Source organism: Perognathus longimembris, chromosome 1 (assembly GCF_023159225.1).
Source record: "Perognathus longimembris pacificus isolate PPM17 chromosome 1, ASM2315922v1, whole genome shotgun sequence".
NCBI lineage: Eukaryota > Metazoa > Chordata > Mammalia > Rodentia > Heteromyidae > Perognathus > Perognathus longimembris.
In genome coordinates, this window is record NC_063161.1 from 135,685,798 (window position 1) to 135,712,346 (window position 26,549).

Sequence of the window (26,549 nt, forward strand, 5' to 3'; positions counted from 1 at the left end):
CATCTAGGTATCATTTTTGTGCCAAGGAATGTACTGATACTTCAGACATTAAGTTCCAATATGGTTTCCAATTTTCCTGGCTTTAAAGGAAAAGAAAGAAATATAGTTTTGAGAAGTAATACAAACATAATGAGTCAGAGTACTTTATTTGGATCATTTATTCCAGGATTAACAATGTTCCCTCAAATAAGACTATGCTGTAGAGATTAAGGGCAGCAATGATAAGCTGAACCATGATGTTTCACTGTGGTTAAGTACACAAGCTTTACATACCAATATACCTACATTTACATCCTGGCCATGTGACTTTGGGCAGGTGACCTCTCATACTTTGTTTGGGAGGATAATTGTAGTGAGGCTTAGAAATGTGTTTGTGCAGTACCTTATACATACTCAGTCCTAGATTTTTAATGGAAAGTCTTCTCCCAGCTACAACTTTGAATACAATCTCTACCCTTGATTCATGTCCCTAGAAGGACATTAATTGAGATGCAGACCAAATGCTCCAACGTGGATGATATACAAAATATTAAGAATCTTCAGTTCCTATCTAGCTGTCGATTATGAAACCCTGATTCCAATTTTCAGTTCTTGCTTCTCTAAGTGAAAACTATGACCAATAGTACTAACAAGCTTCCAAATATGAGCTTAAGATTATCCTATAAGTGATGGTGGTAAAAAGAACATCTTATAATTATATATGCATATATATATATATATATATATATTCATAGTCTACAGTCTTTTACTGATCCTCACAACAGCCCAGAGAAATTGAAAAGGAACATTCCAAAGAAAAAGTATACCCAACACGCTTTATTTTTCAGTTGAGAACATGAGACTAAACTTGGACAAATTGATTTTGGTGAAGCTTCCTAGCAGATCCATGCACAATTGGACAAAGAGCCACCCATTTAGTTCCATGTTTATTTCCCTCGTAGAAAAGGCATATTTCTAGAAATCACAGCTGATCATAACTGATGGGTTAACGGCAGAGAATGGCGATGTGGCCTTGAAACTCTGCTAATGATGCTTCATCTTCCCTCAAAGCCTATAAATAAGTGAGCTGCAACAGGACACAAAGCAGGATTCTCCAAATAGTCAAGGAAATCTCCTAGCAGCAAGGAGTTATGTTTACTTCTGCCCCATCATACCAAAGCATAGCTTATTCAAGAGCAGCCTTTGTTGAACCAGTGGATTATAGATCCCCAGTCTCTTCCTCAGCATGCATTCTTACTTCAAAGCATGAACCCTTTCCTGTTCTTACATACAACCAGCTTCCTTGGGCTCTCTCTAGATTGAGAGGAGGGGCTCCATACCTCTGCTTCTGGTAATTCTGTGATTTCTTGTAGGTTGTGTTCCCTCCATGGGTTCATTTTCTTATCTTTATATCAAAGAAAAGGTGAGGCTAAATGATTTCCAATATCCTTCCAGTTCTCAGATTCCATGGGAATGGATAGAAAAAAAAAAAAAAAGAACATTCTGATTGCAAGTCTTTACAAATGGATTCCCAGCTTCTTTCTGGGGGTTCTTCCATACTGAACCAACTATTCCATAGAACTACACAGTTGTTTGCTTGTGTTTCCCTCCTAAAACTTTCCCATTCTCTCTAGAGTACGATGAATGCAGGACTCCTTGTAGGTGGTAGTGTGGTGCTAACTTGTGATAAATTTCAGAAAGAAATTCAACTTGGATTTGTCCTTGACTTTCTATGCATCTTCCAGCATGTTGGCAATGGAAGAACCCGCAGCCTGGATGGCTATGTAAATCACAGCATCCCTATTACAGCTGCAGAGCTGCACAAGACAGGCATGAGGGGACAGATGCTGCTGTTTGACCTGTCATTCCCTATTTCTCCTTTTGTGCTTTTCTGTCACAAAATATCAGCATCCTATTTAGATAAGGCCACATGGAGTGAACTACACAGGGCCAAGGTTACTAATGTCCAAGATCTGTAGGGAAAGTTAGCACGTGATAGATCACGTACTGAACTGTTTAGCCAAAAGTAGTACCCTCATACTTCAACAATACCCATATGGCATGCTCTGACCACCTGAAAATTATGAATAACTACTCTCTTAGACCTTCAGAATAAACTGATACATTCAGAGTTAAAGCAGAAAAGCCCACTTGGATAAGAGGATTTACTCAGTGGACAATCTGATTTACCCTTATTTTATCTCAGTCCCAGAGCCACAAGGCATGAAAAAATAGCTATTAAACCTTTTCCTTGGCCTCACAATGAAGTGACAGGGGAGTATTTAGTGTTGAAGCAGCAGAACATTTGACTCCTAGCCCAAGAGAATTGAAATAGCTCACAGTTTGCATGCCAGTGTGCACAGAGGCATATACAAAATGCATCTGCAATTTCCTAGGAAGAGACAAACACAATTTGATAGAAAGGCATTATTTGAAGAAAACTGTGGGATCATCATTGGGAAGTGTCTAAGCACTAAGCTTACAGCAAATGTAAAATAACATTGCAGAACACAAAATGAACTCAATAACGCAAATCTTTTGGCTGGCAGACAAGGACTGCAGCTGTTAGAGCAAAGGGGACATTGTAAGGCCTTGTATTCTCTCACAGTTTGCTCCTGAACAAGACCATCATTGAAACTCTTTTTAACATTTTATGTTCATATCTTTTTCCTTTTTGGTACACTAATCACATGAGTACTTAAAAAAAACTACTATGACTACATTTCCTTTGTTGCTTACAATTCACATTTTCTTCTGGAAAAGACATATAGGTATCATATTTTGTAGATTTAAACCAAACTTAAACTAAGAATCTATTCTCCATTTCCTGATCATACTGCTTATGAAGGATTTGAAAATCCTCTAGAGATTAATTTTGCCTGCCACAATTTCACAGAGAGACATATTGTCCATCTTCAAGGTGTTCTACATAATATTTGGTGACTAGATGATTTTGTTAAGGAACCAGATAATTTGTTTCTTGAAAAGAATATTATTTGCCCCAAAATATATGATAGTCAGTTTACTGGAGATTACAATTCATCTTACTTTTACTGAAAGAAGTAGTCTGGATGTTTTGTTTTAAATTCCTATTTCTCTTGTACTCATGCTCCAGAAAAATAAATAAATAAAAGATATGAGAGAATGCTATGCTTTAGAAATAAATACAGAATATCATTTTAGTGCCATGCCTTACATCAAGTCTCACTTAAGAATGGCTTTCTAAGCAGGTGGTGAATTTGCCCTTCAGAGTAACTGGTAAGAAGGACCCAGGATTATCCCAGGTACTGAATGATGTGATCTTCAGAATGCCATCACGACACTATCATATAGAAGTATTTGAAGCTGAAGTCTATAATTTTGATCATTTTGTGATAAAACAGAAGTCAAGAACTCTTGGAGCAACCAAAGATAAGTAAAAGAATAGAACTCTTCTGTAGATGTAAGACTGTTGCTGGCACTCTTCAGGAAAGAGAAAAACCAAGCATGAAGATACTGAAAGTCAAGGTTAGCAGCAGAGTTTGTAGTTTCCAAGTTTCTTGGCTCATTTTGTAGAAGAATAGATGCAACTAAAAGTATTTCTTTCTTGATAATAACAGAGTTCTTAGGCCAAATACTAGAAGAATCTATAAAGCAGAGCCTGAGATTTGTGAAGCCACTTAGACATTTTTAGAGACTCTATGAACATCTGGTTCCCACCATGTCACACATAGCTAGAGAGTGAACAAGATTTAGTCCTAGCATCTGCTGTTCTTAAACATGAAGTGACAGAGATAACAAGCAATGTGACAGCTGTTGGATAAGCTACATCTACTTGGTTTTCAGGAAAGGTTACTTATGTGCTAGGAATGTGGCTTAGTGTTAGAGTGCTTGCCTAGCATGCATGGAGCCCTGGTTTCGATTCCTCAGTACCATGTAAACAGAAAAAGCCCAAAGTGGCACTGTTGCTCAATTGGTAGAGTACTAGCCTTGAGCAATGAAGCTCAAGGACAGTGTCTAGGCCCTAAGTTCAAGCCTCAGGATTGGCAAAAATAAAAAAAAAAAAAGAAAGGTTACTTAGTAAGGGCAAAGTCCTGGGAGAATAAAGAAATGAATGAGGGTTGAAGACACCAGTATGGCAAGAAATCACAGTAGCCCTGGAGACTTTTAATTGACTGGCTGAGATTGAGTGCAATTAATAGATTTTAATTTTCCTTGCTGAGCCCTTTTGTCAGTTTCTGTCATAACACGAGCATGTTAGAGCCCCCAAGCATCACATTAAGGATCTTCTAGCTCAAATTCTTTGTTTGAAAGATGAAAAATTGAAGCCAAAGCAAACAACTATTTCAAGATCAAATACCTGGTTAGGGTTAGGTAGAACAGGATGAATCACAATGGCATTTTCTTTTATTTCCATGCATATTCTTGAATAGATAGGTCAACAAGTAAATATAACAAATAGTCACTAAATGTCTATAGATAATTTCATATACATTTTAATCTTCTCAATAATTTTCTGATTTAGTATTGGCCATCATGTTAAAATAATTTTTACAAAGTTCACAAAAGGCACTTGCAATCACATCAAAAAATGAGTTGGGATTTCAACTTCAAAATCTACATCCAAGATCCAGCACCAACTTTGATATTTCTTTAACATCAGAGCCAGCAACTTTGATATTAGAGCCAAAAGCTGGCATATGTATGAACTCAAACTGCATATTCTAGAAGTTCTAACTGCCCTGGCAACAACAATCACATATGACATATAGTGAAATCAATATGAAATTATAATCCCTAATTTTGCTAAACTCTGTTTATATCTTACCAGTTATTTTTCATGTGAATGTCTTCTGTAAACACTTGTGAAGGGAAAGGATGAAGCAAGATGTCAAGATAGAACTCTCCATTGATTATCCCCTCCATAAAATTATAATAATTATCCACATACAGGAGCTAAGGGATCCTGTTATACTACAATAATAAATGACATATTAAAAGGGGTCAGAAGGGCAATTTGTGGTACTTGTATCTCCCTTCCCAAAACTCCAGGCATTCCAGCATGAGAGAGACACCATCCAATGGTGAATAAAAAGATGGAAATGAACTGGGAAAGAGCAAGAAGGTATGACACTGTCTTACCTTCAAAAAGAAATGCACTCTTTATCTGACTTGTGTAACTGTAACGCCTCTATATTTCACCATTATAATAACAATAAAACCATTTTTTAATGGAAGTGAGCTGAGTGTGGTGGCTCACGCCTGTGCTTCTGAAGCTACTCAAGAGGCTGAGATCTGAGGGTTACAGTTGGAAGCCAGCCTGGGCAAAGAAAGTCCGTGAAACTCTTACCTCCAATAAACTACTCAGAAAAAAAAGCTAGAAATGGCCCTGTAGCTTAAGTGGTAGCATGCTAGCCTTGAGCAAGAAAAGGCTCAGGGACAGCACCCAAGCCCTGAGTTCAAGCCCCAGGACCAGGAGAAAAAAAAAGGATGGCAATGAAAATAAGACTGTCTTGAAAGCAAAATCCTAATATCAGGCTTGTCTCTGTAATACCCATCACCAGGTAGGCCTCCCTGGTCTCAGACTGAAGGGCAATACCCATGATTAAGCCTACAGACTCAACCCAGATCCAAGCTTCAGACACCAGAGGCACAGCAGTTGTAATGGGCCTGGACTTCAAACACTGCCTAACATTTCTGGATGGGCTAACTGGATAGAGTAATTCAGTCTCTGAAGGCTATAATAACTGCTTTAAAATTTTTCTTTTAATGCACAGACAATTGAAACATGGCCAAAAGGAACAAAATCAATCAGGGAAACATGATGTCATCAAAGAGACAAATATCAAGTGCTTGTGACCGATACTAAAGAAATGCAAAGTTATGAATTGCCTGAGAAACCATAAAATGTCATCAAAGAGACAAATATCAAGTGCCTGTGACTGATGCTAAAGAAATGCAAAAAAGTTATGAATTGCCTGAGAAACCATCGAAATATCTCTTTTAAAGAATCTCAGTAAAATTTCCAGGAAAATGGAGAAACAATCCACAAGATGAGGAAAACAATACGTGACCAGAACATGAAATTTAATATTAAAAGCATTAAAACAATTTGAAAATTCAAATCTTAGTCCTTGAGATCAAAGATACAATGAATGAAATGGAAAAGGCAACAATAGAGAGCATTAATAACACAATTCATCAAATAGAACACAGTTTGTGAATTCAAAAGTATGTTATGTAAAAATGAGAAGAAAGAATGAATAGAAGCGTGAAAACACTTGTGGGATCTGTGGAATATGTCAAAGGGCAAATTCTGAAGTCAAACTATTTAAAGAAGGTGAAGAAAAGGAGAAAGAATAGAAAGTATAAAGATATGATAACTGAACATTTTCTAAAACCAGAAAAAGTGGTAAAATACTCACGTACAGGAATCTCAAAGGTCCCTAATCAGATGCAATTAAAATAGGATTACCGAAAGACATATTACAGTCATCCTATTCTCAAATTAAAAAAAAAAAACTCTCAGGATATTTGAATGGGTTTTTTAAAAGCTTGTTGTATGTTGTTCATACAGAACTCACTTTGTAGTAAGTACACACATCCAATGGAAAGGATAAAATTCAATATTCTATGCAAATGAAAACCCAAAGGAAGCTGAAGTACAGGTTGTATATTCTTTATTCAAAGTAAAGAGAACAGAAATATTTCAGATTTGTCATATTAGGGTATCATGGAATATTTGCATAGACTGTATCTGAATAACCTAAACTTCTCCAAAATATGAAGCTTCTTGAGCACTGGTACTTAAAAACTTTCATATTTTGTAGCATCCAAATTTAATATTTTTTATTTGAAATGCTGAGTTTATAACTATACCTATTAGTAAAAGCCTCTATATCAAAATGTAGACAAAGAAATATATCAAAATATAGAAAAAGAACACCATTATATAATGATAAAGGGGTTGACTCAGTGAGAGAATCCAACTATTATGAATACATTGGAGCACCTAAGTCAAGGCAATTATTAAGTGAGCTGAAGCGAGATATAAATTGCAATGTAATCATTTCAGTGTCCTACTTTTAGCAATGGTAGATATTTCAATATGAAAACAGGAAGAAATATCAGATTTAAACTCCATTCTAAACCAAATATATGTAGTAGACATACTAAAGATTCTTGCTCACTATATATATTCAATACAAAGAATATATTTTATCACTATAGAATATATATTCTTCTCTAATTTATGTGATCATTCACAAGGATAGAACATTTTAGACCACAAATAATCCTTAACAAACTTAAGAACATTGCAATCGTGTCAAGTATTTTTGTGAGCATAATTGTATAAACCTATAAATTTTTCTTGAGATAAAAAAAAATTTTTTTTTAAAGTTGCTGGCTGGGAATGTGGCTTAGTGGTAGAGTGCTTTCCTAGCATGCAGGAAGCTCTGGGTTCAATCCTCAGTACCACATAAACAGAAAAAGCCGTAAGTGGTGCTGCCAAATAAAGAATGACATACAAGCTGGGAGTATGGCCTAGTGGTAAAGTGCTTGCCTCGCATACATGAAGCCCAGGGTTCGATTCCTCAGCACCACATATATAGAAAAAGCCAGAAGTAGAGCTGTGGCTCAAGTGATAGAGTGCTGGGCTTGAGCAAAAAGAAACTCAGGGACAGTGCTTAGGCCCTGAGTTCAAACCCCATGACTGGTACTTAAAAAAGAAAAAAGGAAGAAAAGATACCAAAACCACAAAACCAGCAAATGCAATTTTAAGAGTAAATTTTATAGCTAAAAACATAAATGGAACATAGACCTAGTAAACAAAAGGAAAATGTCACATGTATGGGAATGTCACATTGAACACCTTTACAATTAGTAAAAATGAAAACAATGATTTTTAAATGAAGCTTATTGAATGAAGTAAATGTTATAATATATTACAGATTAAGAATAACCATAGCATCTACATAACAGATAATAAAACAATCACTGAAGATATGGAAAAATGACACTAAAGTGAAAGACATCACATGTTCATGGACTGCAAGAGTTTATATTTTTAATATGTCTATATTATACAAGGCAATCTTCAGATTCAACGTAATCCCTATCAGTATGTCAGTGACATTCTTCTGAGAAATAGAAAAGCATCTTAAATTTCATACAAGATGACAAAAATTCTCTAATGGTGAAAGACAACACGAGTTAAAAGAACAAAGCCAGAGGCATCATACCACCTGATAACCCAGTTCTGTACAAAGGTACAGTAACCAGAGAAGCGTGCACTAACACAAAAATAAATATCTAGACCAATGGAAAAAAGATTTTAAAAAATATTCTGGCAAAAGTGTGGGAAATGGTACTTTTGTATACTACTAGAAAATATATTGAATACTATTGAGTATATAAATATGCATGATCATTATGGACTATGGAGCTCTCTTAATAATAGAACTATCATAATATTTAGCAATTTCAATGTGGGACATATAAACAAAAGAAATAAAATTAGTATAGTAAAGAGGTAACATATGACTCTTCTTCAAAACACTTATTATAAATTAACCAGTAAAGAAAAGCCAAAACTGGAGGTATGGCTTGAGAGGTAGAGCACCAACTGTAAGCAAAAAAAAAAGGCGACTGAAAACACAAAACCCAGAGTTCAAGCCCTAGTATCAGCACACACACACACGCATGCACACACATGCACATACACACACACAAATTATATAGACAGACAGATATATGGACAGATAGATGACAGAAAGACAGATAGATAGATAGATAGATAGATAGATAGATAGATAGATAGACAGATAAATAGATATCATATAAAGATTGGGGGCATGGCACAATTTTATGGTACCTGACTTGTAAGTGTGAAACTCTGAATTCAAACTCTACTGTCACCAATAATAAACAAGCAAGCAAACAAATAAATAAATAAATCATAGATCTTAAAAGGCAACACAGAAAAATGATGGACTATGTTTCACAGTTATTTATATATTTGCCATTTGGGTGTCCATATGTGAAATATGACTATCAAGATACAACAGATGCTTTCATTACTTTGAGTGTATTTACGCTTATCTAAAGGTTAAATGTTACTTATGGCTTTAGCTGGCAAAATACACTAATGGAATTTATTTGTAGTTCATTCATTGCCAGAGCTAGTTTGGCCTTGACCATTTATCACTGAGGACTCTCTGATTTGCCATGATTCATAGAATGTTTGCTAGCCAACAATCAGAAAAGCTCAAATAGGCAAGGCAGCCAGAAATGAACACATGGAGGGTCCCACATGCCCCAGCTGCTCTGTGAGTAGAGTGATAGATTGAGACAGAGTGGAGTGGCAGAGGTAGAGATGGAGAAACCCCATCATTGCCAAAACCAGAGTCACAAATCTGCTACTGTAGGCAAAATGGCATCCAATGTGAGCTGCATCCTAGACACAAAGCAGAAAGACCCTTTACCTTCACAATCTTTCATTCTCCAAGCAGAATCCGACTCTATATGGATCTAGTGAATGGACAACTAGTGTCTTATTTTCCTAACAGAAAATGGATATTCATGAAGCTTACTCGTTAGATATGTGAGCTGGATTGCTTTGTGTCCATCAAAGTTTTACTAAAATCTAGGAATCGCTCAGTGCATTTTGATTATAAAATGACACTCCTCCCTGGTTATTTTCTTCTTCCCTTTTCCTTCCTTCTTTCCTTCCTTTTGTCATTCCTTCTTTCCATTTTCCCTCCTTTTCCCCTTCCTTCCTTCCTTCCTCCTTTTTTCCTTCCTTCGCAACTTTTTGTTACTTATTTTTTGTGACATTTCTAGAATTGCCATTTTATTATTATTATTATTATTATTATTATTATTATTATTATTATTATTTGGTCAGTCCTGGCACTTGGACTCGGGGCCTGAGCACTGTCCCTGGCTTCTTTTTGCTCAAGGCTAGCACTCTGCCACTTGAGCCACAGCGCCACTTCTGGCCGTTTTCTATATATGTGGTGCTGGGGAATTGAATACAAGGCAAGCTCTCTTGCCATATTCCCAGCCCATATTGTCACTTTAAAAGTAAGACTGTTTAGAGGTTTTGAAATGGCTAAGGCAAGCAATGTTGTTTCCTTTTTTATTATCAGTTCTCATTTATGTGTCCTCTGCATCCTGTCTCTCCAGTTTACTTCTGTTTTGTTTTGTTGTTTTGTTTTTTTAAATTTTTTGTTTTGTTTTGTGTCAGTCATGGGGCTTGAACTCAGGGCCTGGGCGCTGTCCCTGAGCTCTTTTGCTCAAAGCTAGTACTCTACCACTTTTATCCACAGCTCCACTTCTGGTTTTTGAGTGGGTTAATTGGAGATAAAAATCTCATGGGGACTTTTCTACCCAGACTGGCTTTGAACCACTGTTCTGTGATCTGAGCCTCCTGAGTAGCTAGGATTACAGGTGTGAGCTACTGATACCCAGCTGATTTACTTTTTAATCATGTGTAAGTTCATGGTATTCCTAAAATTAAAAATGGACTTTTTTCTACTGTTTTACACAATCACTCAACGTAAGACATATAAGGTTTATTCTGCATACAACAAGCAACTCTGTCTCATACATGCCAAGTGCACAACCTATCATTTGACTCAATTCCAACGTCTCCACCTGGAGATAGATAGCTTCAGATCTCATGAGTTGAGGGCACAGCTCACAGTCTCACCAAATCTCAAACTACTCACTTGACCTATAATTCTAGAAACTATCTAAGTCAGAATTCCCATGGTTCCCTTCTACGGTCCGATCCATTTGCTAGGCCCACACAACTCAAGGCATCACTTGACTAATGGACTAATCACTTGACTAATGTCATACAGATGACAGTTAGATGAAAAAGATACCTAGGTCACAGCATAAGGAAGGAACACGGAGCTTCCATGCTTTCCCTACTATGTCGCATTCCAGAGGCCTCCATACCTTCAACAATCTGAAAGCCCTTAGAACTTAGTCTTTCGGGGATTTCATGGAGTCTTCATCACATAGGTATAACTGATTATTGATAATGAGCTCAACTTTCAGTCCCTCTCCCCTCCTCAAAGGTGGAGTGAGGACGGAAATTACAATTCTCTAGTCACATGGTTGAATGCCCTGCAACCTTATACCCCTCAGGAGCCTACCCAATGTCACTCCATGAGAATTTAAGAGGCTCTGATCATAGCAGTCTCAGGAACTGGGGCACATAATAATATGAATATTGTAAAGAATATCATATGTTCATTTTCAGGTTCTCTTTCCTAATAAGACCTTCAAGTAGTCAAACTTTTATTCATTCAATAAATATTAATTATATCTGTTACATGCCAGGCTCTGTTCTAGGCAGTATATAGAAATGTGTAGAAATAATTCTTCAAGGACACCACAGTCAAATAAAGAGTGACATATAGGCTGGGAATATGGCCTAGTGGTAAAGTGCTTGCCTTACATACATGAAACCCTGGGTTTGATTCCTCAGCACCACATATATAGAAAAAGCCAGAGTAGAGCTGTTAGCCTTGAGCAAAAAGAAGCCAGGGACAATGCTCAGGCCCTGAGTCCAAGCCACAGAGCTGGCAAAAAAAAAAAAAAAAATCAGGAATGATGACACATACCAACAGTACCTGCAATTAGTTGGGTAGAAGTCAGGACAGAGCTATGCAATGTGCTGTGAAAACTACACTAAACTGGGGGGTCTCCATTTCCTGAGGAGATCTGGCAAAGAAATCACCAAAAGTAATGACTGGGTCTGAAAAATATAAATAATAGAAATCTTTCTTCTTCATAGTCTGGTTCACTAAACGTGCTTCCTAAGAGGTCTTCATTGATCTGATAAGCTTAATTCACTCAACATTAAGTAACTACTATGTGCTTTATATTAGGCCAGGCTCTGAGATATACCAAATAAAAACAGAAACACAAAGTAAGAGATTAATATAAATAAAAATACATCATCAATCTGTAGGACTAGGGAAAGCTCCCTCAATAGGAATACTCTTTCATTTTTCTGGGCATGCATATGCCTAACCCCATCTGTTCATTAAAAAGAGTCAGACAATAATGCATGTACATTAGGGATGAACAAAGCCCCTTGGCATTTATTTTGGCAGAGATATGTCTTACAAAGAAATGGTCTACCTAAAGCTATCCAAATATGTCTACATGGCAAACCATCAACTCACTGTTAACTGCAAGGAATATTTGGTGTAAAGCATTTCTAGCTCTGTCCAGCCATTTCTAGACATCTGCCTAACTGTCAAGCCGTGAATTCAGTATGTTCCTTCCTACTTCTTACCCCATTTAACTTGCTTGCCTTTCTCTGTGCCAGTCCTAGACACCTATCCTGCCCACAGACTACCTGTGTCTGGCCTATATCTATGACTGTAGTAGGGCTTCCCGGTGACCAGATACCCTGTTTTCTATTTATCTGCCCCAACTTTGTAGGGGCTAGAGCTGAACAGTGTCTTCCAACTTCACTTTTTAAAAGTATGACAAAGCTTTAAAGCAGGGTCTTTGGATCTAAAAGCTAAGGATCTTTTTGTTCAGTTAAAAAAAATTCTGGCTAAGAAGTAGACATAACAAATTTACTGTTAGACCAAATCTATTGCCAAGGCTTTTACACATCATTCTGTCAAAGTCATTAAACTGGCTTATTACCCTGACAGGCAACGGAGTCTGTAACTTTTATAGCTTTTCTGCCCTAAAGAGTTCTTTTGGCTTCTCTTTCTTCCTTATTCATTTCTCTGATGTCAACTTGGACCATCACTGTCCATTGCAAGGCCACATGATCCAGATTTAGAATGTCTGAAGGGATGTTTCACAAACCAAGGAGACTTTCAAAGGCCTTTCTGTACCATAACCTTCTCAGGAATATTTTAGTATACAAAATTAAGGGACATTAGTTCTTTTCTACCCTTCTAACTAGAAATGAAAGGAAAGCATGACTTATTAAGGACCTAGTTACATCCACAGTTCTTTGCAGGGGGTAGGAACAAAAGTACAAATGTTAATGAGCTTTCACTGAAAGACCTGTAGTCTCTGAGGACAAATTGGCATTTTTCCATGTGATCAGATAAGAACCACAATAATGGCCTGGACTGTCGGGGTCTAGCTATACCTAAGAGACAGGCCCCTTCTCCTGCCCTGGGGCTGCTTGGCTGTAAGCCACTCCTACCTTCTCCCTGGGTCTGGAACCTCCCCCTGAAGAAGGAGCTAAACCAGCCCCACCCCACGTGTGCCACCATGTCGCCAGCCAAGCCCAGGGGAGGCGGTTCTGTGGACCATGATCTCTGCCCATAGAGGAAGTTCTGTGACATCACTATGATGGACAGCCCAGATCAGCCAATCGCTAACGTCCAGCTAGCCGCCCCAAGTCCCTCTCCTTCCCGCAGTCATCAGTGTAATAAATCCTACTGCCCTCCCTCTGAAATAAACAGAAGCCGGTAGTCCATCAGACGGCTCCCTGAAATCTCTGTGTCCAGTGTCTGCTCTTAAATGTAAGGGGGGCTTGGGACGGGCGGTTTCGATGGCTCTACCTCATCTCGGCTTTGCCCCAACTCTGGCCTCCATTCGGTGGGAGAAGCACGTAGGGCTGTCCCCACAACCAGTATAGCTCGACACTGGACCAAGTACTTCTGGCAGAAGAGATGGAAGGCCCTTCTGTAAATAAAGATGGTATACTATAAATATATTACAAGCTTCAGAGTCTTCTGGCAAAAAAAAAATTGATATTTGACATGAGAGATGAAAATTGACTTGAGGAAAATCTAGCTTTCCTAAAAGATAAAAATACCCTACTTCCAACCAGCTTCTGAGAACTTGGTCTTTGTAATGTATATAATATACAATCTGGCTTTATATGCTCTTTGTTGGAGGAGGAAGTACTAGAGGTTTAACTCAGGGCTTTGTGCCTTCTAGGCAGGAGATCTCCCTACTTCAGCCATGCCTCCAGCCTTTTTGCTTAATTTTTGAGATCCTATCTAACATTTTTCCCAGACCTGCCTGAACAGCAGGCCTCCTGCTTTACTGCTTGCATTAGCTGGATTGACAGGCATATCCCACTATACCAAGTTCTTTCTGTCAAGACTGGACCTCACAACCATTTTGCTCAGAGATAGCTATGAATCATGATACTCCTGATCTCTGCCTCCAAAACAGCTGGAATTACAGGCATGAACCACCACAACCAACCTGATTTTACATGTTGTTTATGTGTATATTATGTGTAGATTATGGTCTCAGGTAGATGAAGTCTTTTATTCATCTCGGAATCTACCTCTTGAATAACCTGTCAAGGTGTGTGTGTGTGTGTGTGTGTGTGTGTGTGTGTGTGTGTGTGTACTGGGGTTTGAACCTAAGGACTGGGCACTATTTGTCCCTGAGCTTTTGTTGCTCAAGGCTTGTGCTCTATCACTTTGAGCTACTGCTCCACTTCCTGCTTTTTGGTGTGTGTGTGTGTGTGTGTGTGTGTGTGTGTGTGTTTAAGTGAAAATAAGTGTGTTATTGACTTTCCTTCCTTGGCTGGTTTTGAACTGCTATCATCAAATTTCAGCTTCCCGACTAGCTAAAATTTCAAGCATAAGCCACCAGCAATGTGCTTTTTTATATAATATCATAGCAATAGTAATAATGAGATAATGACCATGTTGATACTGTTGTTATTGATTTAACAATAGCAGCTTCATGTCTTTCTATAGTACATGTTTGCTGTCATTCTTCTAAACAATTCACATATATGTGTGTATGCAAACAGTGCATCTTTATGTGGGTATATGTGCATATATGTGTGTGTATAGTTAAACTTATAATTACTGCTATCCTTATTTCATGGATAAAACAACAAAGGCCTAAAATGGTTAAATAGTGAGAAAATAAGTTCAGAATCATGAGAGCTAATTTTGAAGCCTGGAAAAGCTGTCTTCAGTTCTTTTTCTTGACCACTACACTTGAGCACCATAGTGATTCAATGCAAATATTTGATATACATTTAATACCAAGGACGCTGGGAGCCAAATAGGTTAAGTATAGTATCCTTTAACTACCAAAAGATTCGTCTAATTTTAAAGTACGAAATACAGGTGCAGTGAAAATGCAACCATTGGCCGCATTCCAGAGCTGCCTGAGGTACCATCTGTCTGCATGTGACCAACTTCCTGACACCTGTATTTCCTTGCCCATAAAGAGAAGGAAAAAAGAACACTTATCAATGACTACCCATATGTTTTTTCAAAGTATTATCGTCTTCATCCATTCAAACAGATGTCCCATGATAACAAGGGGAATATAAGGCATGGGAATTCTTAAAGCATTGATCATTTATTTCTTAAAATCACAGGCCTATAGATAACAAAGGAAAACATATTCTTCTAAAAAGTGTTTATATTAAGATTAGAAAGATTAAAAAATAGCATATAACATTGTGGGAGGTTTGGAGCCCACTCCTAGTTCTACATTTCCCATCTGTATGCTTTTGAGGACATTGACTTCTCTCCAGTAAAGCAAGAGTAATGATCCATCTCTATGTGAAGGATCTTGTGAGCAGGTTGCTGTGCTAAAAAATACCTGGTTCTCAAGTTTCCGTAGATAATAATGTTTTTATTCTCCATTGATAAGCTTCTGTCTTTAGTTGTATTACTGTCAGGGCTTGTTAAAACCTATCTCAGGCCAATTTACTGTTTCAAATGGGATCATACTCTGCTAGTTGCTATAAGAGTAACTTAAAAATTAAGGTGAGATAGAGACTATGCTATCAAGAAACTTACAGTTCCTGAAAGGACACAATGATTTAAACAGTATGCTTATTAGTTCAATAAAACAAGAGATATGTGCCAAGTAAGTGCCATGGACCATCAACCATTTCAGAGTAGGAGAAAGGTGCCACAGTAAACATAATCAAATGAGGATTTATAATGCAAACAATGATAGATTTTCCCCATAATAAATAAAAAATTTATTGTGATATGATATTTATATATAATGTCTTCTTAAATGCATTGGCTCTCTAAATTGTAATGCAGACATTAAGTTTCAAAAAATCAGGGGTTGGGAATATGGCCTAGTGGCAACAGTGCCTTGTATACCTGAAGCCCTGGGTTTGATTCCCCAGGACCAAATATAGAGAAAACGGCCAGAAGTGGCACTGTTGCTCAAGTGGCAGAGTGCTAGCCTTGAGCAAAAAGAAGCCAGGGACAGTGCTCAGGCCCTGAGTCCAAGCCCAGGACTGGCAAAAAAAAAAAAATCAGTTCTCTCGTGAGCGTTATCATAAATTCAGTCACAATTTGTTACTTTGTGCTTAGTATAACTGTTGAATTTAGTGTCATGCTCTGAATTCTGTCTGAAATGATCAATTTTGCATTCTCAAATTTTTTTCTGAAGACTTAAATACAGAGCTTAACTCTTCTTATCTCCAACATGATATCTCTTAAAAGGACTAAATTCTTCAAAGTTTTGTTTGAAAAAATACACATATATCTTCTTAATTCAACATTTCTTATACATTCCTTCCCCAGATTTTTATTGGCGAGCTATCCATGTATTTCATAAAGTCAACGAGGGAATCCCTGATTGCTGAGGAGAAAACAATTCTAACTGGAGAATGCTGTTACTTGAACCCATTACTACGAAGGATCATTAGATTCATAGGTGAGTTAAAAGAACCTGCTGAACTAAGAGCTGTTGTATTGATAAAATTTATTAAACTTGCTGAAAACAGTTGATTAAATAGCACTACAAAACTATCAACTGTATTTTTTTAAATTTAAATTTATTGTCAAGGTGATGTAGAGAGGGGTTACAGTTAGATACATAAGGTAGTGACTATATTTCTTCTCAAACTTGAAACAAAAGCCACCATGAGATTTTCCAGGAAGGATAAAAATTTAGCCCCCTGCTACTGCCAAGTTTGACCCTTGAAGTAAAGATTTCTCGCTTTTAACAAAACCTGCCTTTCATAAGCCTGAGACTCAAAAGGACCCTCAAAGGATCATGTGATGCTTGTGCTGCTCCTGCTTAGAACATCCCATTGCTACTCCCTTACCAGAAAAGCTGTCCATATCCTACACATCCTACTCATTCTCAAGAGTGTTGATTAAACATTACCTGTGTGCCCATTTAGACAACTAGCTACACTTGTCTTCTGAGCCCATACTACATCTTTTACAGGAAGTTACTCTGTTAATGCTACTCCTAATGATTTGTGATTCTGGGAAAGCAAAGATTGTATCTTGATCATCACATTAACAGCTTGTTGAACAGGATCGGGCATATAGATTTTCATTGTGAGAGATGGTGGGGTTGTTTTTTTTTTGTTTTGTTTTTGGATGAGTACATAGCAAACATAAACAGTTAAATCATATATATCTATAGATGCTATAGATATATATGGTTTACACTAGTTATAGAAATCTTGATTCTTCAGTATTCGTTTGTCTCATTTTAAATGACCTGTATTAGCACTCTTCAGCTTACTTCTAGGATATTGAAGTGTATACAAAGAAGGCAGTTTCTCAGAGAAAGTCTGAGAAGTATTCTAATATCATGCTGTAGTTTTGGAGGTAGAGAAGTGGTAAGGAGTCTGACTGCCTTGAGAAAGATAACTTAATATTTCTGAGTGTCTATAGGGTTGTCCTTTTATTCAGAAGATTCAGAAAATGTCCTACTTGGAATAAAGATCTTTTAAATGTTTTATTTTACAAAAATTAAAGTAAAATATGGTAGTAGTCAAAATGTATTAGGAACGTTATTGCAAAGAGCTTAATTGTCTTTTTCTCTAACCCAGCAGCCACCAAAATACTGCAATTGTCTTTGGAAAGTGACAGCTATTTCAGATAACTATTCTAATTAAACTAAAATGACACCGATTTCCTCTTGCAATTTATACAATTATTCTATCATTCATTATAAATATTATTTCCCAACTAGTACAGATTCACATTTCAAAAAAAGGATAGTGGATTTACTACATATTGTTAAGAAAATACTGCTTTATGTACTAACAGTGAGGGAAGAAATGAGATTCTGGTAAAAGTAAATCATATGTGCATTCTGAATTTCAAGTTGGCAGCATAGTCTTAGAAATATACTTTCCTACTTTAAGATAAGAAAAAATGAAACATACTTTCCTTAAATTATACAAGGAAATTTGGTGAGTCTGATTTGGGAAGGAGAAAGGGTAAGAAAGGAAAATGATAGAGGGGTAATTATAATCGAGAAGCATTCCTTAAATAAATGGAGTTATTAAAAAAGAAAGCCCCCATACAACTAATTGATGAAAATAAAAACACATTTCCTTTGAAACTTAAAATTGACTTCAAATCATAAAAAAACAGATGAAGGGTAATTTTGTGGACTAAAACTATTTTGTCGCAATAAAAATTATAAATATCTAATAAAATAATGTTATATAATGCTATCAACCTAACTTGCAATCTAAAAATAATATTTAGAGTGTTTAAAGAATGAAAATTATTCATGGTATGCTATGTGAAAATGTCAAAATTTGTCTATACTTGTAAATATACAAAAGATACAGACAGTGCACAGTGGTGCACTGGGAGGCTAAGGCAAGAGAATTGTGAGTTGACTGTATAGTAACATTCTATCATGTGTGTGTGTATGTGTGTGTGTGTAGACTGAAGTTTCTGTTTTCAGTTAACACTGAACTTTAACTGATGTCACTTTAATTGTAGAGCAATGTGTGAATAATTTTCTTTTGCTTTCATGTTGTCGTGTAATTTTCATTTGTTTAATCATGAATATATGTAACTTTCTAAGCAGAAAAGGAGGATTCTTTGAGAAAACAGAAGTATGTGTGACAAAATAAAGATTACCGGAAGGACTGGTCAACTAGAAGGCCTTCAAAGTAGAAAGGAGAGGTGATAGTGGGCCCTTGCTCTCTAACTCTTATTTTCTCCAGTCTTCATTGGATAGCCCCGATCCATGTCAAAGTCCCAAGTCAATTTTTTTTTATTTCTTTATTGTCAAAGTGCTATACAGAGAGGTTACAGTTTCATACATCAGGCAGTGCATACATTTCTTATCCAACTTGTTATCTCCTCCCTCATCCCCCGTCCCGCCTTTCCCCCTCTCCATGTCCTTCTCCCCTCCATGAGTTGGTTTACACCATATAGTTTTGTAAGTATTGCTGTTGCATTGGTTTGTCTTTTCATCCTCTGTCTCTCGATTTTGATATTCTCTTTCCCTTCCCTATTTCCAATACACGTATATACACTATCCAGGATACCAAAACCAGTTACAGTGACAAATCAAATTCTAAGTGAGAAAATGACAAAGTAAAACATTAAGTAATACCATCTTCTCCTCCAGAAAATGCTAATAATTATTGACCTTGAGGGAAGAGGTTGAATTCTTACGATCCAAAATCCAACAATAAAATTGTCTCCAAGTTTCTTTTCTTATTAGGAAAAGCATGACTGGTCATTTATGTCTTAAATATAATAGCCAAACTCATCCACCCCTTTCTAAACCACAGTATATTTTCTGAGGTTATATTTTCATAGTATGTGGGAAGGGAGAAAATATTGAGCTGTCAAATTTCACCATATTTTGTAAGAAACAAAAGTAAGCAAATTAGCAAGAGTTTAGACCTCTCCTGTTCCTAATTTCCTCCATCTCAATTCCTTTCCCTTCCATAATGCTGCCTTCCGTCTTTTGGGAACAACAATCCACAGATTTATATTCTCCCAAAGACAAACCCATGGCATAACATTTTTAGCACAAAGACAGAAAGAGGTCATATTTTCCCCCAAAATACATAACGATACATTAGATTCCATTAAATTCCATTCATTCAGTTGAGCACAAGTGTCATGCACCTGTAATCCTGTGAGGATGGACCATGGTTTGAAGATAATACAGGTAGGAAAGACCTGGAGACTCTTTTCTTCAATTAACCACCAAAAGTCAAAAGTGGAGCTGTGGCCCAAAAAGGAAGAGTGCTAGTCTTGAGCAAAAAAGCTAAGGGACAGTACACTGTACACACACACACACACACACACACACACACACACACACACACATTCTATTCATTCAAGTCAGCAAACTATTCTTAAACATATCAATTATTAACAATAATATTTTGACTTCATATTGAAAAAGCAAGAAATAGAAATCCTAGATTTGGTGAGCATGCCATATCGAAGGAACACTAACTTAACTTTCCTTCCAAAATAGCTACTTGCTTTGAAGTCAATGAAAAAAATGCTGATCCAAACATGCCAAGATTAGACAGCCTATTAACAGTTAAAATAGTCTGTCATACAGAAGCTACTTATTATGATCATTTCTTTTTTATTTTAATTATACTTTATTCTTTAAGAAGTTGTACAAAAGGGTTACATAACAAATCAGGTTTTGAATATACTGTATCTTGATTGTTATTACCACTTTCATTATTTTCCCTTACTCTCCAACCTAACCCTTCCCTTTAATTTTCCTAGTTTCATTAGGAACACATTGAATATTATGACTATATTTCCCCCTTCCTTTCTTCATTTGTCTAACCCCCTCTGTTTAACCCCCTGCCTCATCTTTCAAGTGCCAGTTTCCTGGTATTTGATTTGTTTGATTGTAAGCTTTTCATTACTTCTGATGGATCTGTTTAAATGGTTTATGTCCTCTTGGCTCTGTTCGGTACATTGATTTATCTAGGAATGCATTCATTTCTACCATATTTTCTAGTGTGTTGGGATAAAGTTTTGTAAAGTATTCCCTGGTAATATTCTGGACTTTACTTGTATTTGTTGTTAAGTCCTTTTTCCGTTATTTATTCCTTTTTCTTTGGTCAGGTTTGCTAAGGGCTGATCAATTTTGTCTTTGTTTTTCAAAGAACCAACTTTTTAACTTGTTGATTCTTTGTGTAGTTTTTTTTAGTCTCTAATTCATTCTTTTGATCATTTCTGATCTAATCTTCATTTTTTCTTTTTGCCTGCTGGTTTTATATTTGGCTTGTTTTTGTTTTTTCTAGGAGCTTGAAGTGCATCATTACAGTACAAATTTGAGACTTCTCTAATTTGTTGATGTAGATGCCCATAGATATAAACCTAATTTATAGTTGTAACCATGTAACTTATAAGTTATAACTTACAGTTATAGCTATAACTTATAGCTACCTCTGCTGTGTCCCACAAGTTCTGGTATATTGTGTGTTTGTTTGAAGTGGATTCTAGAAACTTCTGGATATAGTTTTCCTATCTCCTCAATAAGCTCTGATCATTCAGCAATGTGTTTCTCCAGTTTCCATGACTTTGAGTATTTTCTGTGGTGCCTTGCTATTAAGCTCTAATTTTATTATACAAGGATAATTTCAACTCTCTTAAATTTGCTAAGACTTGCTTTATGACCTATGCTTTTAGCCTATGGTCATATTTTGTAAAATATTTCAAGAAAAACATACAATGTGCGGCTGTTGGAATATTCTGAGGTCAATTAACTCTAAGGTTTCTTTGCTGAGTGTTTGACTGGATAATCTGCCCATTGGTTACAATAGTGTGTTAAAGTCTCCAGCAATCATTGTGTTTGGATCTGTGTTCATTTTAAAGTACTTGTGTTTATTTGAGAATGCTGGGTGCATAGATGCTCAAAATTGCTAAGAATGTTAAGAATTGTTATGTTTTTCTAATGGAGAGTTCCCTTTATTGATGATATATCCTTCTTTATCTCTTCTAAATAATTTTAATTTGAAATCTGATTTATCAGATTTTAGTATCACTACTTCCGCTTGTTTACGAGAACCATTTACTTGGAAAACTTTTTTCACTTTGGGCAGTTACTTGATTTTGTCAGTTAAATGTGTCTCCCACCTATTTGTGGCATGGCAGGCTTCTAGGAACGGAGTGAGGTTCCACAGCTCCAGTCTCTGGGGTTCAGATGTGGATCGTTCACTTGTCACTTCTCTGGTGGCCGTTTTGGGTGTGGTGAGATTATACAGCCTTAGTCCCTGGTCACTCTGGGTTTGGGGGTGAGTTACTCACCCATGGTGTCACCAGAACTCATTCCTGCATTCCTCTTGTGGAGCAGCTTATTTATCCAGTATGAATTTCCTTTGCATACCTCCCTGTTGAGCCCTCAGAGAATGATGGCCACCATCTGTGCCACTGTATCTGTCCTTTTCCAAGCCTCCAAGCCTTCAGAGCTGAAGATGCAGTTTTGTTTCCCTGCATTGATGCAGCAGTGGGTTCTTGGGTATCGGGAGCAAAAAAAAATCAAACAAACAAAATAAAGAAGAAAGAAAGACAGAAAAGAAGGAAGGAAGGAAGGGAGGGAGGGAGGGAGGGAGGGAGGGAGGGAGGGAGGGAGGGAGGGAGGGAGGGAGGGAGGGAGGGAGGAAGGAAGAGACCTGGCTCTGCAGCAGTAGCTCAGCATTTCTGCCATGCCATGGATCAGGGCCAGACCATTAATCTGCAGATTGGTTGGGGTTTTGTTTTCTTTTTCTCTTCATTCAGAACATTAAGATTTGATACTTTTTGACTGACACTAAATCCTAACTACTTATAATTTTCCTGGTGTCCTCTGTGAAGCTGGATTTCCCTGCTAAATCCCTGTACCTTTAATTGATCAGAGGAAACTCTGACTTTTCCCTGTCACTAGTTTACCATCTTCCAAGAATCCTCTATTATGGTCTTTTCATTGGGTATCATATCAATATCCCATTATTACTTCTAATGCTATTTCTGGTAAAAATTTAATTAAATACTAACTAAGTCTTTGCCATTTAGGTCAAGTCCAAGGATTAGGTAGCACTGGACAGAATATTAAATGCCATAGTAAACAGTTAATTAATGTAACCTTAATTAATTGTCATAAATTCAATGTGATCTAAATGAAGCATGAATATTTCAAATGCAGCTTCAAAGGTCATAGCATTTTACGGTTGTAAGAATTGATAGCTGGAGACAAGTTTAATGTCAGCCTTTTTGAGAATTAATTCTTCTCAGTTTTCAAAGTCATTTAAATGTATTTTGTCTGGAAAAACATCCTTTATTTGGTTTAATCAGTGCATTTGGGCTTTCATTTGGTATTTATAATTAAAATATAGGCAAAGGACTAGTCATGTTCATTCAATTTTCAACCAATAAAGGATTGAGCATCTATAACATGTACTGGATACATTGGGAAGACCTATTAGTCAACCAAATAGAGTGAAATTTTCACTCTTTGAGTTTGTATTCTTGCAAAGAAAGCCAAATAAATATTAAGGAAAATATTTAAGTAAATCGCAGACCCTGGTTGAGCATATGTGTTATAGGCAAAGGTAACTGGGGAAATGAAATGTGGAGTCACTGCATTCTAAATGGAGAGGAAAGCTCCCATATTTTGAGGATTGTCTGCAGTCAACAGTAACATGAGTGAAAGAACAACTGAGACGGAAACAATCCCAGGGAATCAGATATCCCAGGAAACTGAGCCAAGTTTGTATGTTCACCGAAGTTCAAGTCCCTCAGGTCATCTAAAAATAAGTCACAGCGTCCAGGCATCCAGCTTTGTTTCTGAACCTTAAGTCCAGACTGTAAAATAAAAATGTCAAGAGAAAGGCAAGATAAACAGACATAAGCAGATGGAGACATTTCTAGAATGTAACAATAGTAACCAAAGTTGAAACTCAGGTACATAGATCAGGAGGAAAGATTCAGGATGGCTATTGGAGGGGGAGGAAATAGATCTCTAGTTTTTAGACTTTACAAATTTGAGACTAAGATAGTTGGTGCTTTCCATTAGAGAAATCTGGTGTTTCCCCACTGTGAGTGGAATTCAAGAATCTAGGAGGAGGAAGGTACTGACTTTGGGAGCCGTGGTTGGCCTAAAAGGCAGAGCTAGGGAGCAAATTCTAGTTGGGTCTCAAGAAGCTGGGATGAAGTTGCTTCTGGATGCTCCAGTCAGTGCAGACAATTTCCATTCCCTTTAAAATGTCATTCTTGGTAACCACTCAACACCCAAACAGACTCCAAACCCAGAATTCTACAGGTCTCCCTGCTTATTATACAAAAGATACTGAACTATTTGAGACTCTAGCGACCCTTTTCTAAAGGAACCTACTCATTACCCACATTTAGAGGCTAGCCTCTGTGTTCAGATAAAAGAACTAACGAAGCAAATAACTGCTTTAGCACTTTGTAGATTAGCCAGTGTAAATTATAACACTTCAATGAAGTTAACTGAATAAAGTAGTGTTTGTCATCCACAGAACTACACTAGACCTTTCTTTTTTTTTTGGTATGGTAGTGTACTTCCCTCTGTGTATTTCAAGGTATATAACAGCACCTTTGCCTCTAATAACCAGATATTGGTACCATTCCTCTTCTTTGATTGACATTTAGTATCAACCAAACATTTCCAAACATTGCACATCATCCTTTCATACTGAGAATCCTCAATTGAGAACTCCTGCCATGGGCTTTAAGAAAGCAATTATATTTAAAAGGCTTTTAATTTTATTAACATTTTTGTTATGCAAAGTATTTCACAACAAAATTGTACATTTTGAGGTACAAAAATGCTATCTAAACACCTGAAATGGCTCCCAACATTTAGTAAAGGGTAGTTTCAAAGCTTTCTATAAACTTTTTAAAGCCAATGTGTGTTTGGGAATCTATGAAAATTACTACATTAGGACATAACAAGATGATTGGGAAATGCATTATGCAGAAGGTAAGGGCATCAGAACTGTGTGCGTTGTTCACTAACAAAGGCACTAGCAGTTGCAAGTGCTTGTCTGATGATGGGAATAAGGGTGGATTTATATCATCAGCTTCAGAACATTATAAACAAAGACTAAGACTTAAAGAATTCTGGAGTCCCTCTGAAAAGTTCAGACTTCATCATTTCTGGTTTTGAGGTTTGATGAGAGTTCAACTTACCTCTCCATGTTTAGTTTGTATCCATAACACATTTTCTAGGCTGATCAATGTCCACATTCTCCACTTGAAAATGTTATCATTGTTTCTGGAACCCTTTCTTCTTTTTCCAGTCAGTATTTGGATCCATGTTTTCCAAGCAAGACTAAGCAGCCACTAACTAGAAGGTAGCAAGGGTGCTGGGCAACGATGCCTCGTGCCTGTGATACTAGCTTCTCAGGAGACTGAAATCTGAGAGTCACAGTTCAAAGCCAGTCTGGGCAGGAAAATCAATGAGACTCTTATCTCCAATTAATTGGCAAAAAGCCACAAGTGGATCTGTGGCTCAAGTGACAGAGCTTCAGCCTAGGTGAAAAAGATGAAGGCCAGCACTTAGGTCCTAAGTTCAAGCCTCACTACTGGCACAAAATTAAAGAAAAAGAAGTTAACAGGATTGAGAAAGAAAACAAATATGTAAGAAAACACAGAAAAGATGTATTGGAAGAAGAGGAATGAAGAAGACATACTTGATTTTTAAAAAAACTATTTAGTTGTCTTTTCATTTTGAAAAATATTTATTGCTATTTTAAGTTAGCTTTTTATTATATTTATATTTATTATGTAACTAATCTTTATCTTCACTTACCATGATTAGTAGTCACAGTAAGGACAAATGCAGGGCATTTAAAGAAAAGGAGATGCAAGCTCATCACAGTATAAAAAGTGCTCTATTAATACAAAGCATGAGTAATATATGACGTTCATTCTTGCCTTAGCTTTTTAGAATTATAGGTTTCTTATCTCATTGATTTTAGAACTGAGTTTATAACAACATCCTTTAGTTACAATAGTGATATCTATTTAGAAATCACATTTTACAAAGCGTATTTAAACTTTTCTATGATTTGAATAATAACTCTACAATGTAGGGACTCTTTAAAATATATTTTAGAAGAAAGAACAAAATCAACAGGTACTTGCATGTTGAAGTGAGTACCGTGAAGCACTGTAAAAAGCACAAAGCACAAAGAAATGGAGCTTCGGAAGATTTGGACCTTGAGAGCTTGTTTGCAGGTTTTAACAGGGAAGCGTAGCTACTCCTATACCCTGGACTGAAGACTGAGCCTCCTCTATCAAGGATGGTCAATCTCTTCGAATGAGCGTGCCCTAGAGGGAGAAAGGGGACACCAGCCACGCCAGCTAAATGAGCTGAATCAACCCTGACGATCAGTGGGGTGACAGATGTTGCAGCCAGATCTCCCTCAAAGCACAGAAATGGTGGGACAAAGGGTAAACTAATTCAGCAGTGATACTCACTAGACACTCTGTTGGAAATGAACTGTACAACTTGTGACAGAGAAGATTGGGAGGGGAAAAAAACTGGAAGAAAACAAGGGAAGAGGTGATGCTATGTATAAAGAAAGGAACTTATTGCCTGACCTATTTAGCTGTAATTCACCTGTACATCACCTTTACAATAAAATACAATAAAGAATAGGAAAAACAGCAAATGTTGATGGGGGTGTAGGGGAAATAAAAGGAAGCCCTATTAAACTGTTGGTTGAAATGTAAACTTGTGCCAACACAATAGAAGGCAGCTTGAAGGTTCCTCAAAAAAGTAAATAAATAAAGATTTAGATACCTGCATAGAAAGAGAAATAAAGAATCTCAGCCTCTGCTGTCCTAGCTCCAGATCCAGAAGGAAAAGGGTAAAGGTGA

General features: G+C 36.9%; 1 protein-coding gene across 4 annotated transcripts in view; it reads left to right on the forward strand.

Annotated features, from left to right (window-relative positions):
- Plppr1 (phospholipid phosphatase related 1) overlaps positions 1 to 26,549 on the forward strand; it is a 243,638-nt gene that overhangs the window by 198,734 nt on the left and 18,355 nt on the right. For all 4 annotated transcript variants that reach the window (XM_048338192.1, XM_048338214.1, XM_048338202.1 and 1 more), the window contains exon 4: positions 16,491 to 16,623. In XM_048338192.1, the coding sequence (XP_048194149.1) occupies positions 16,491 to 16,623 (133 nt within the window). The remainder of the gene's footprint in view (positions 1 to 16,490; positions 16,624 to 26,549) is intronic.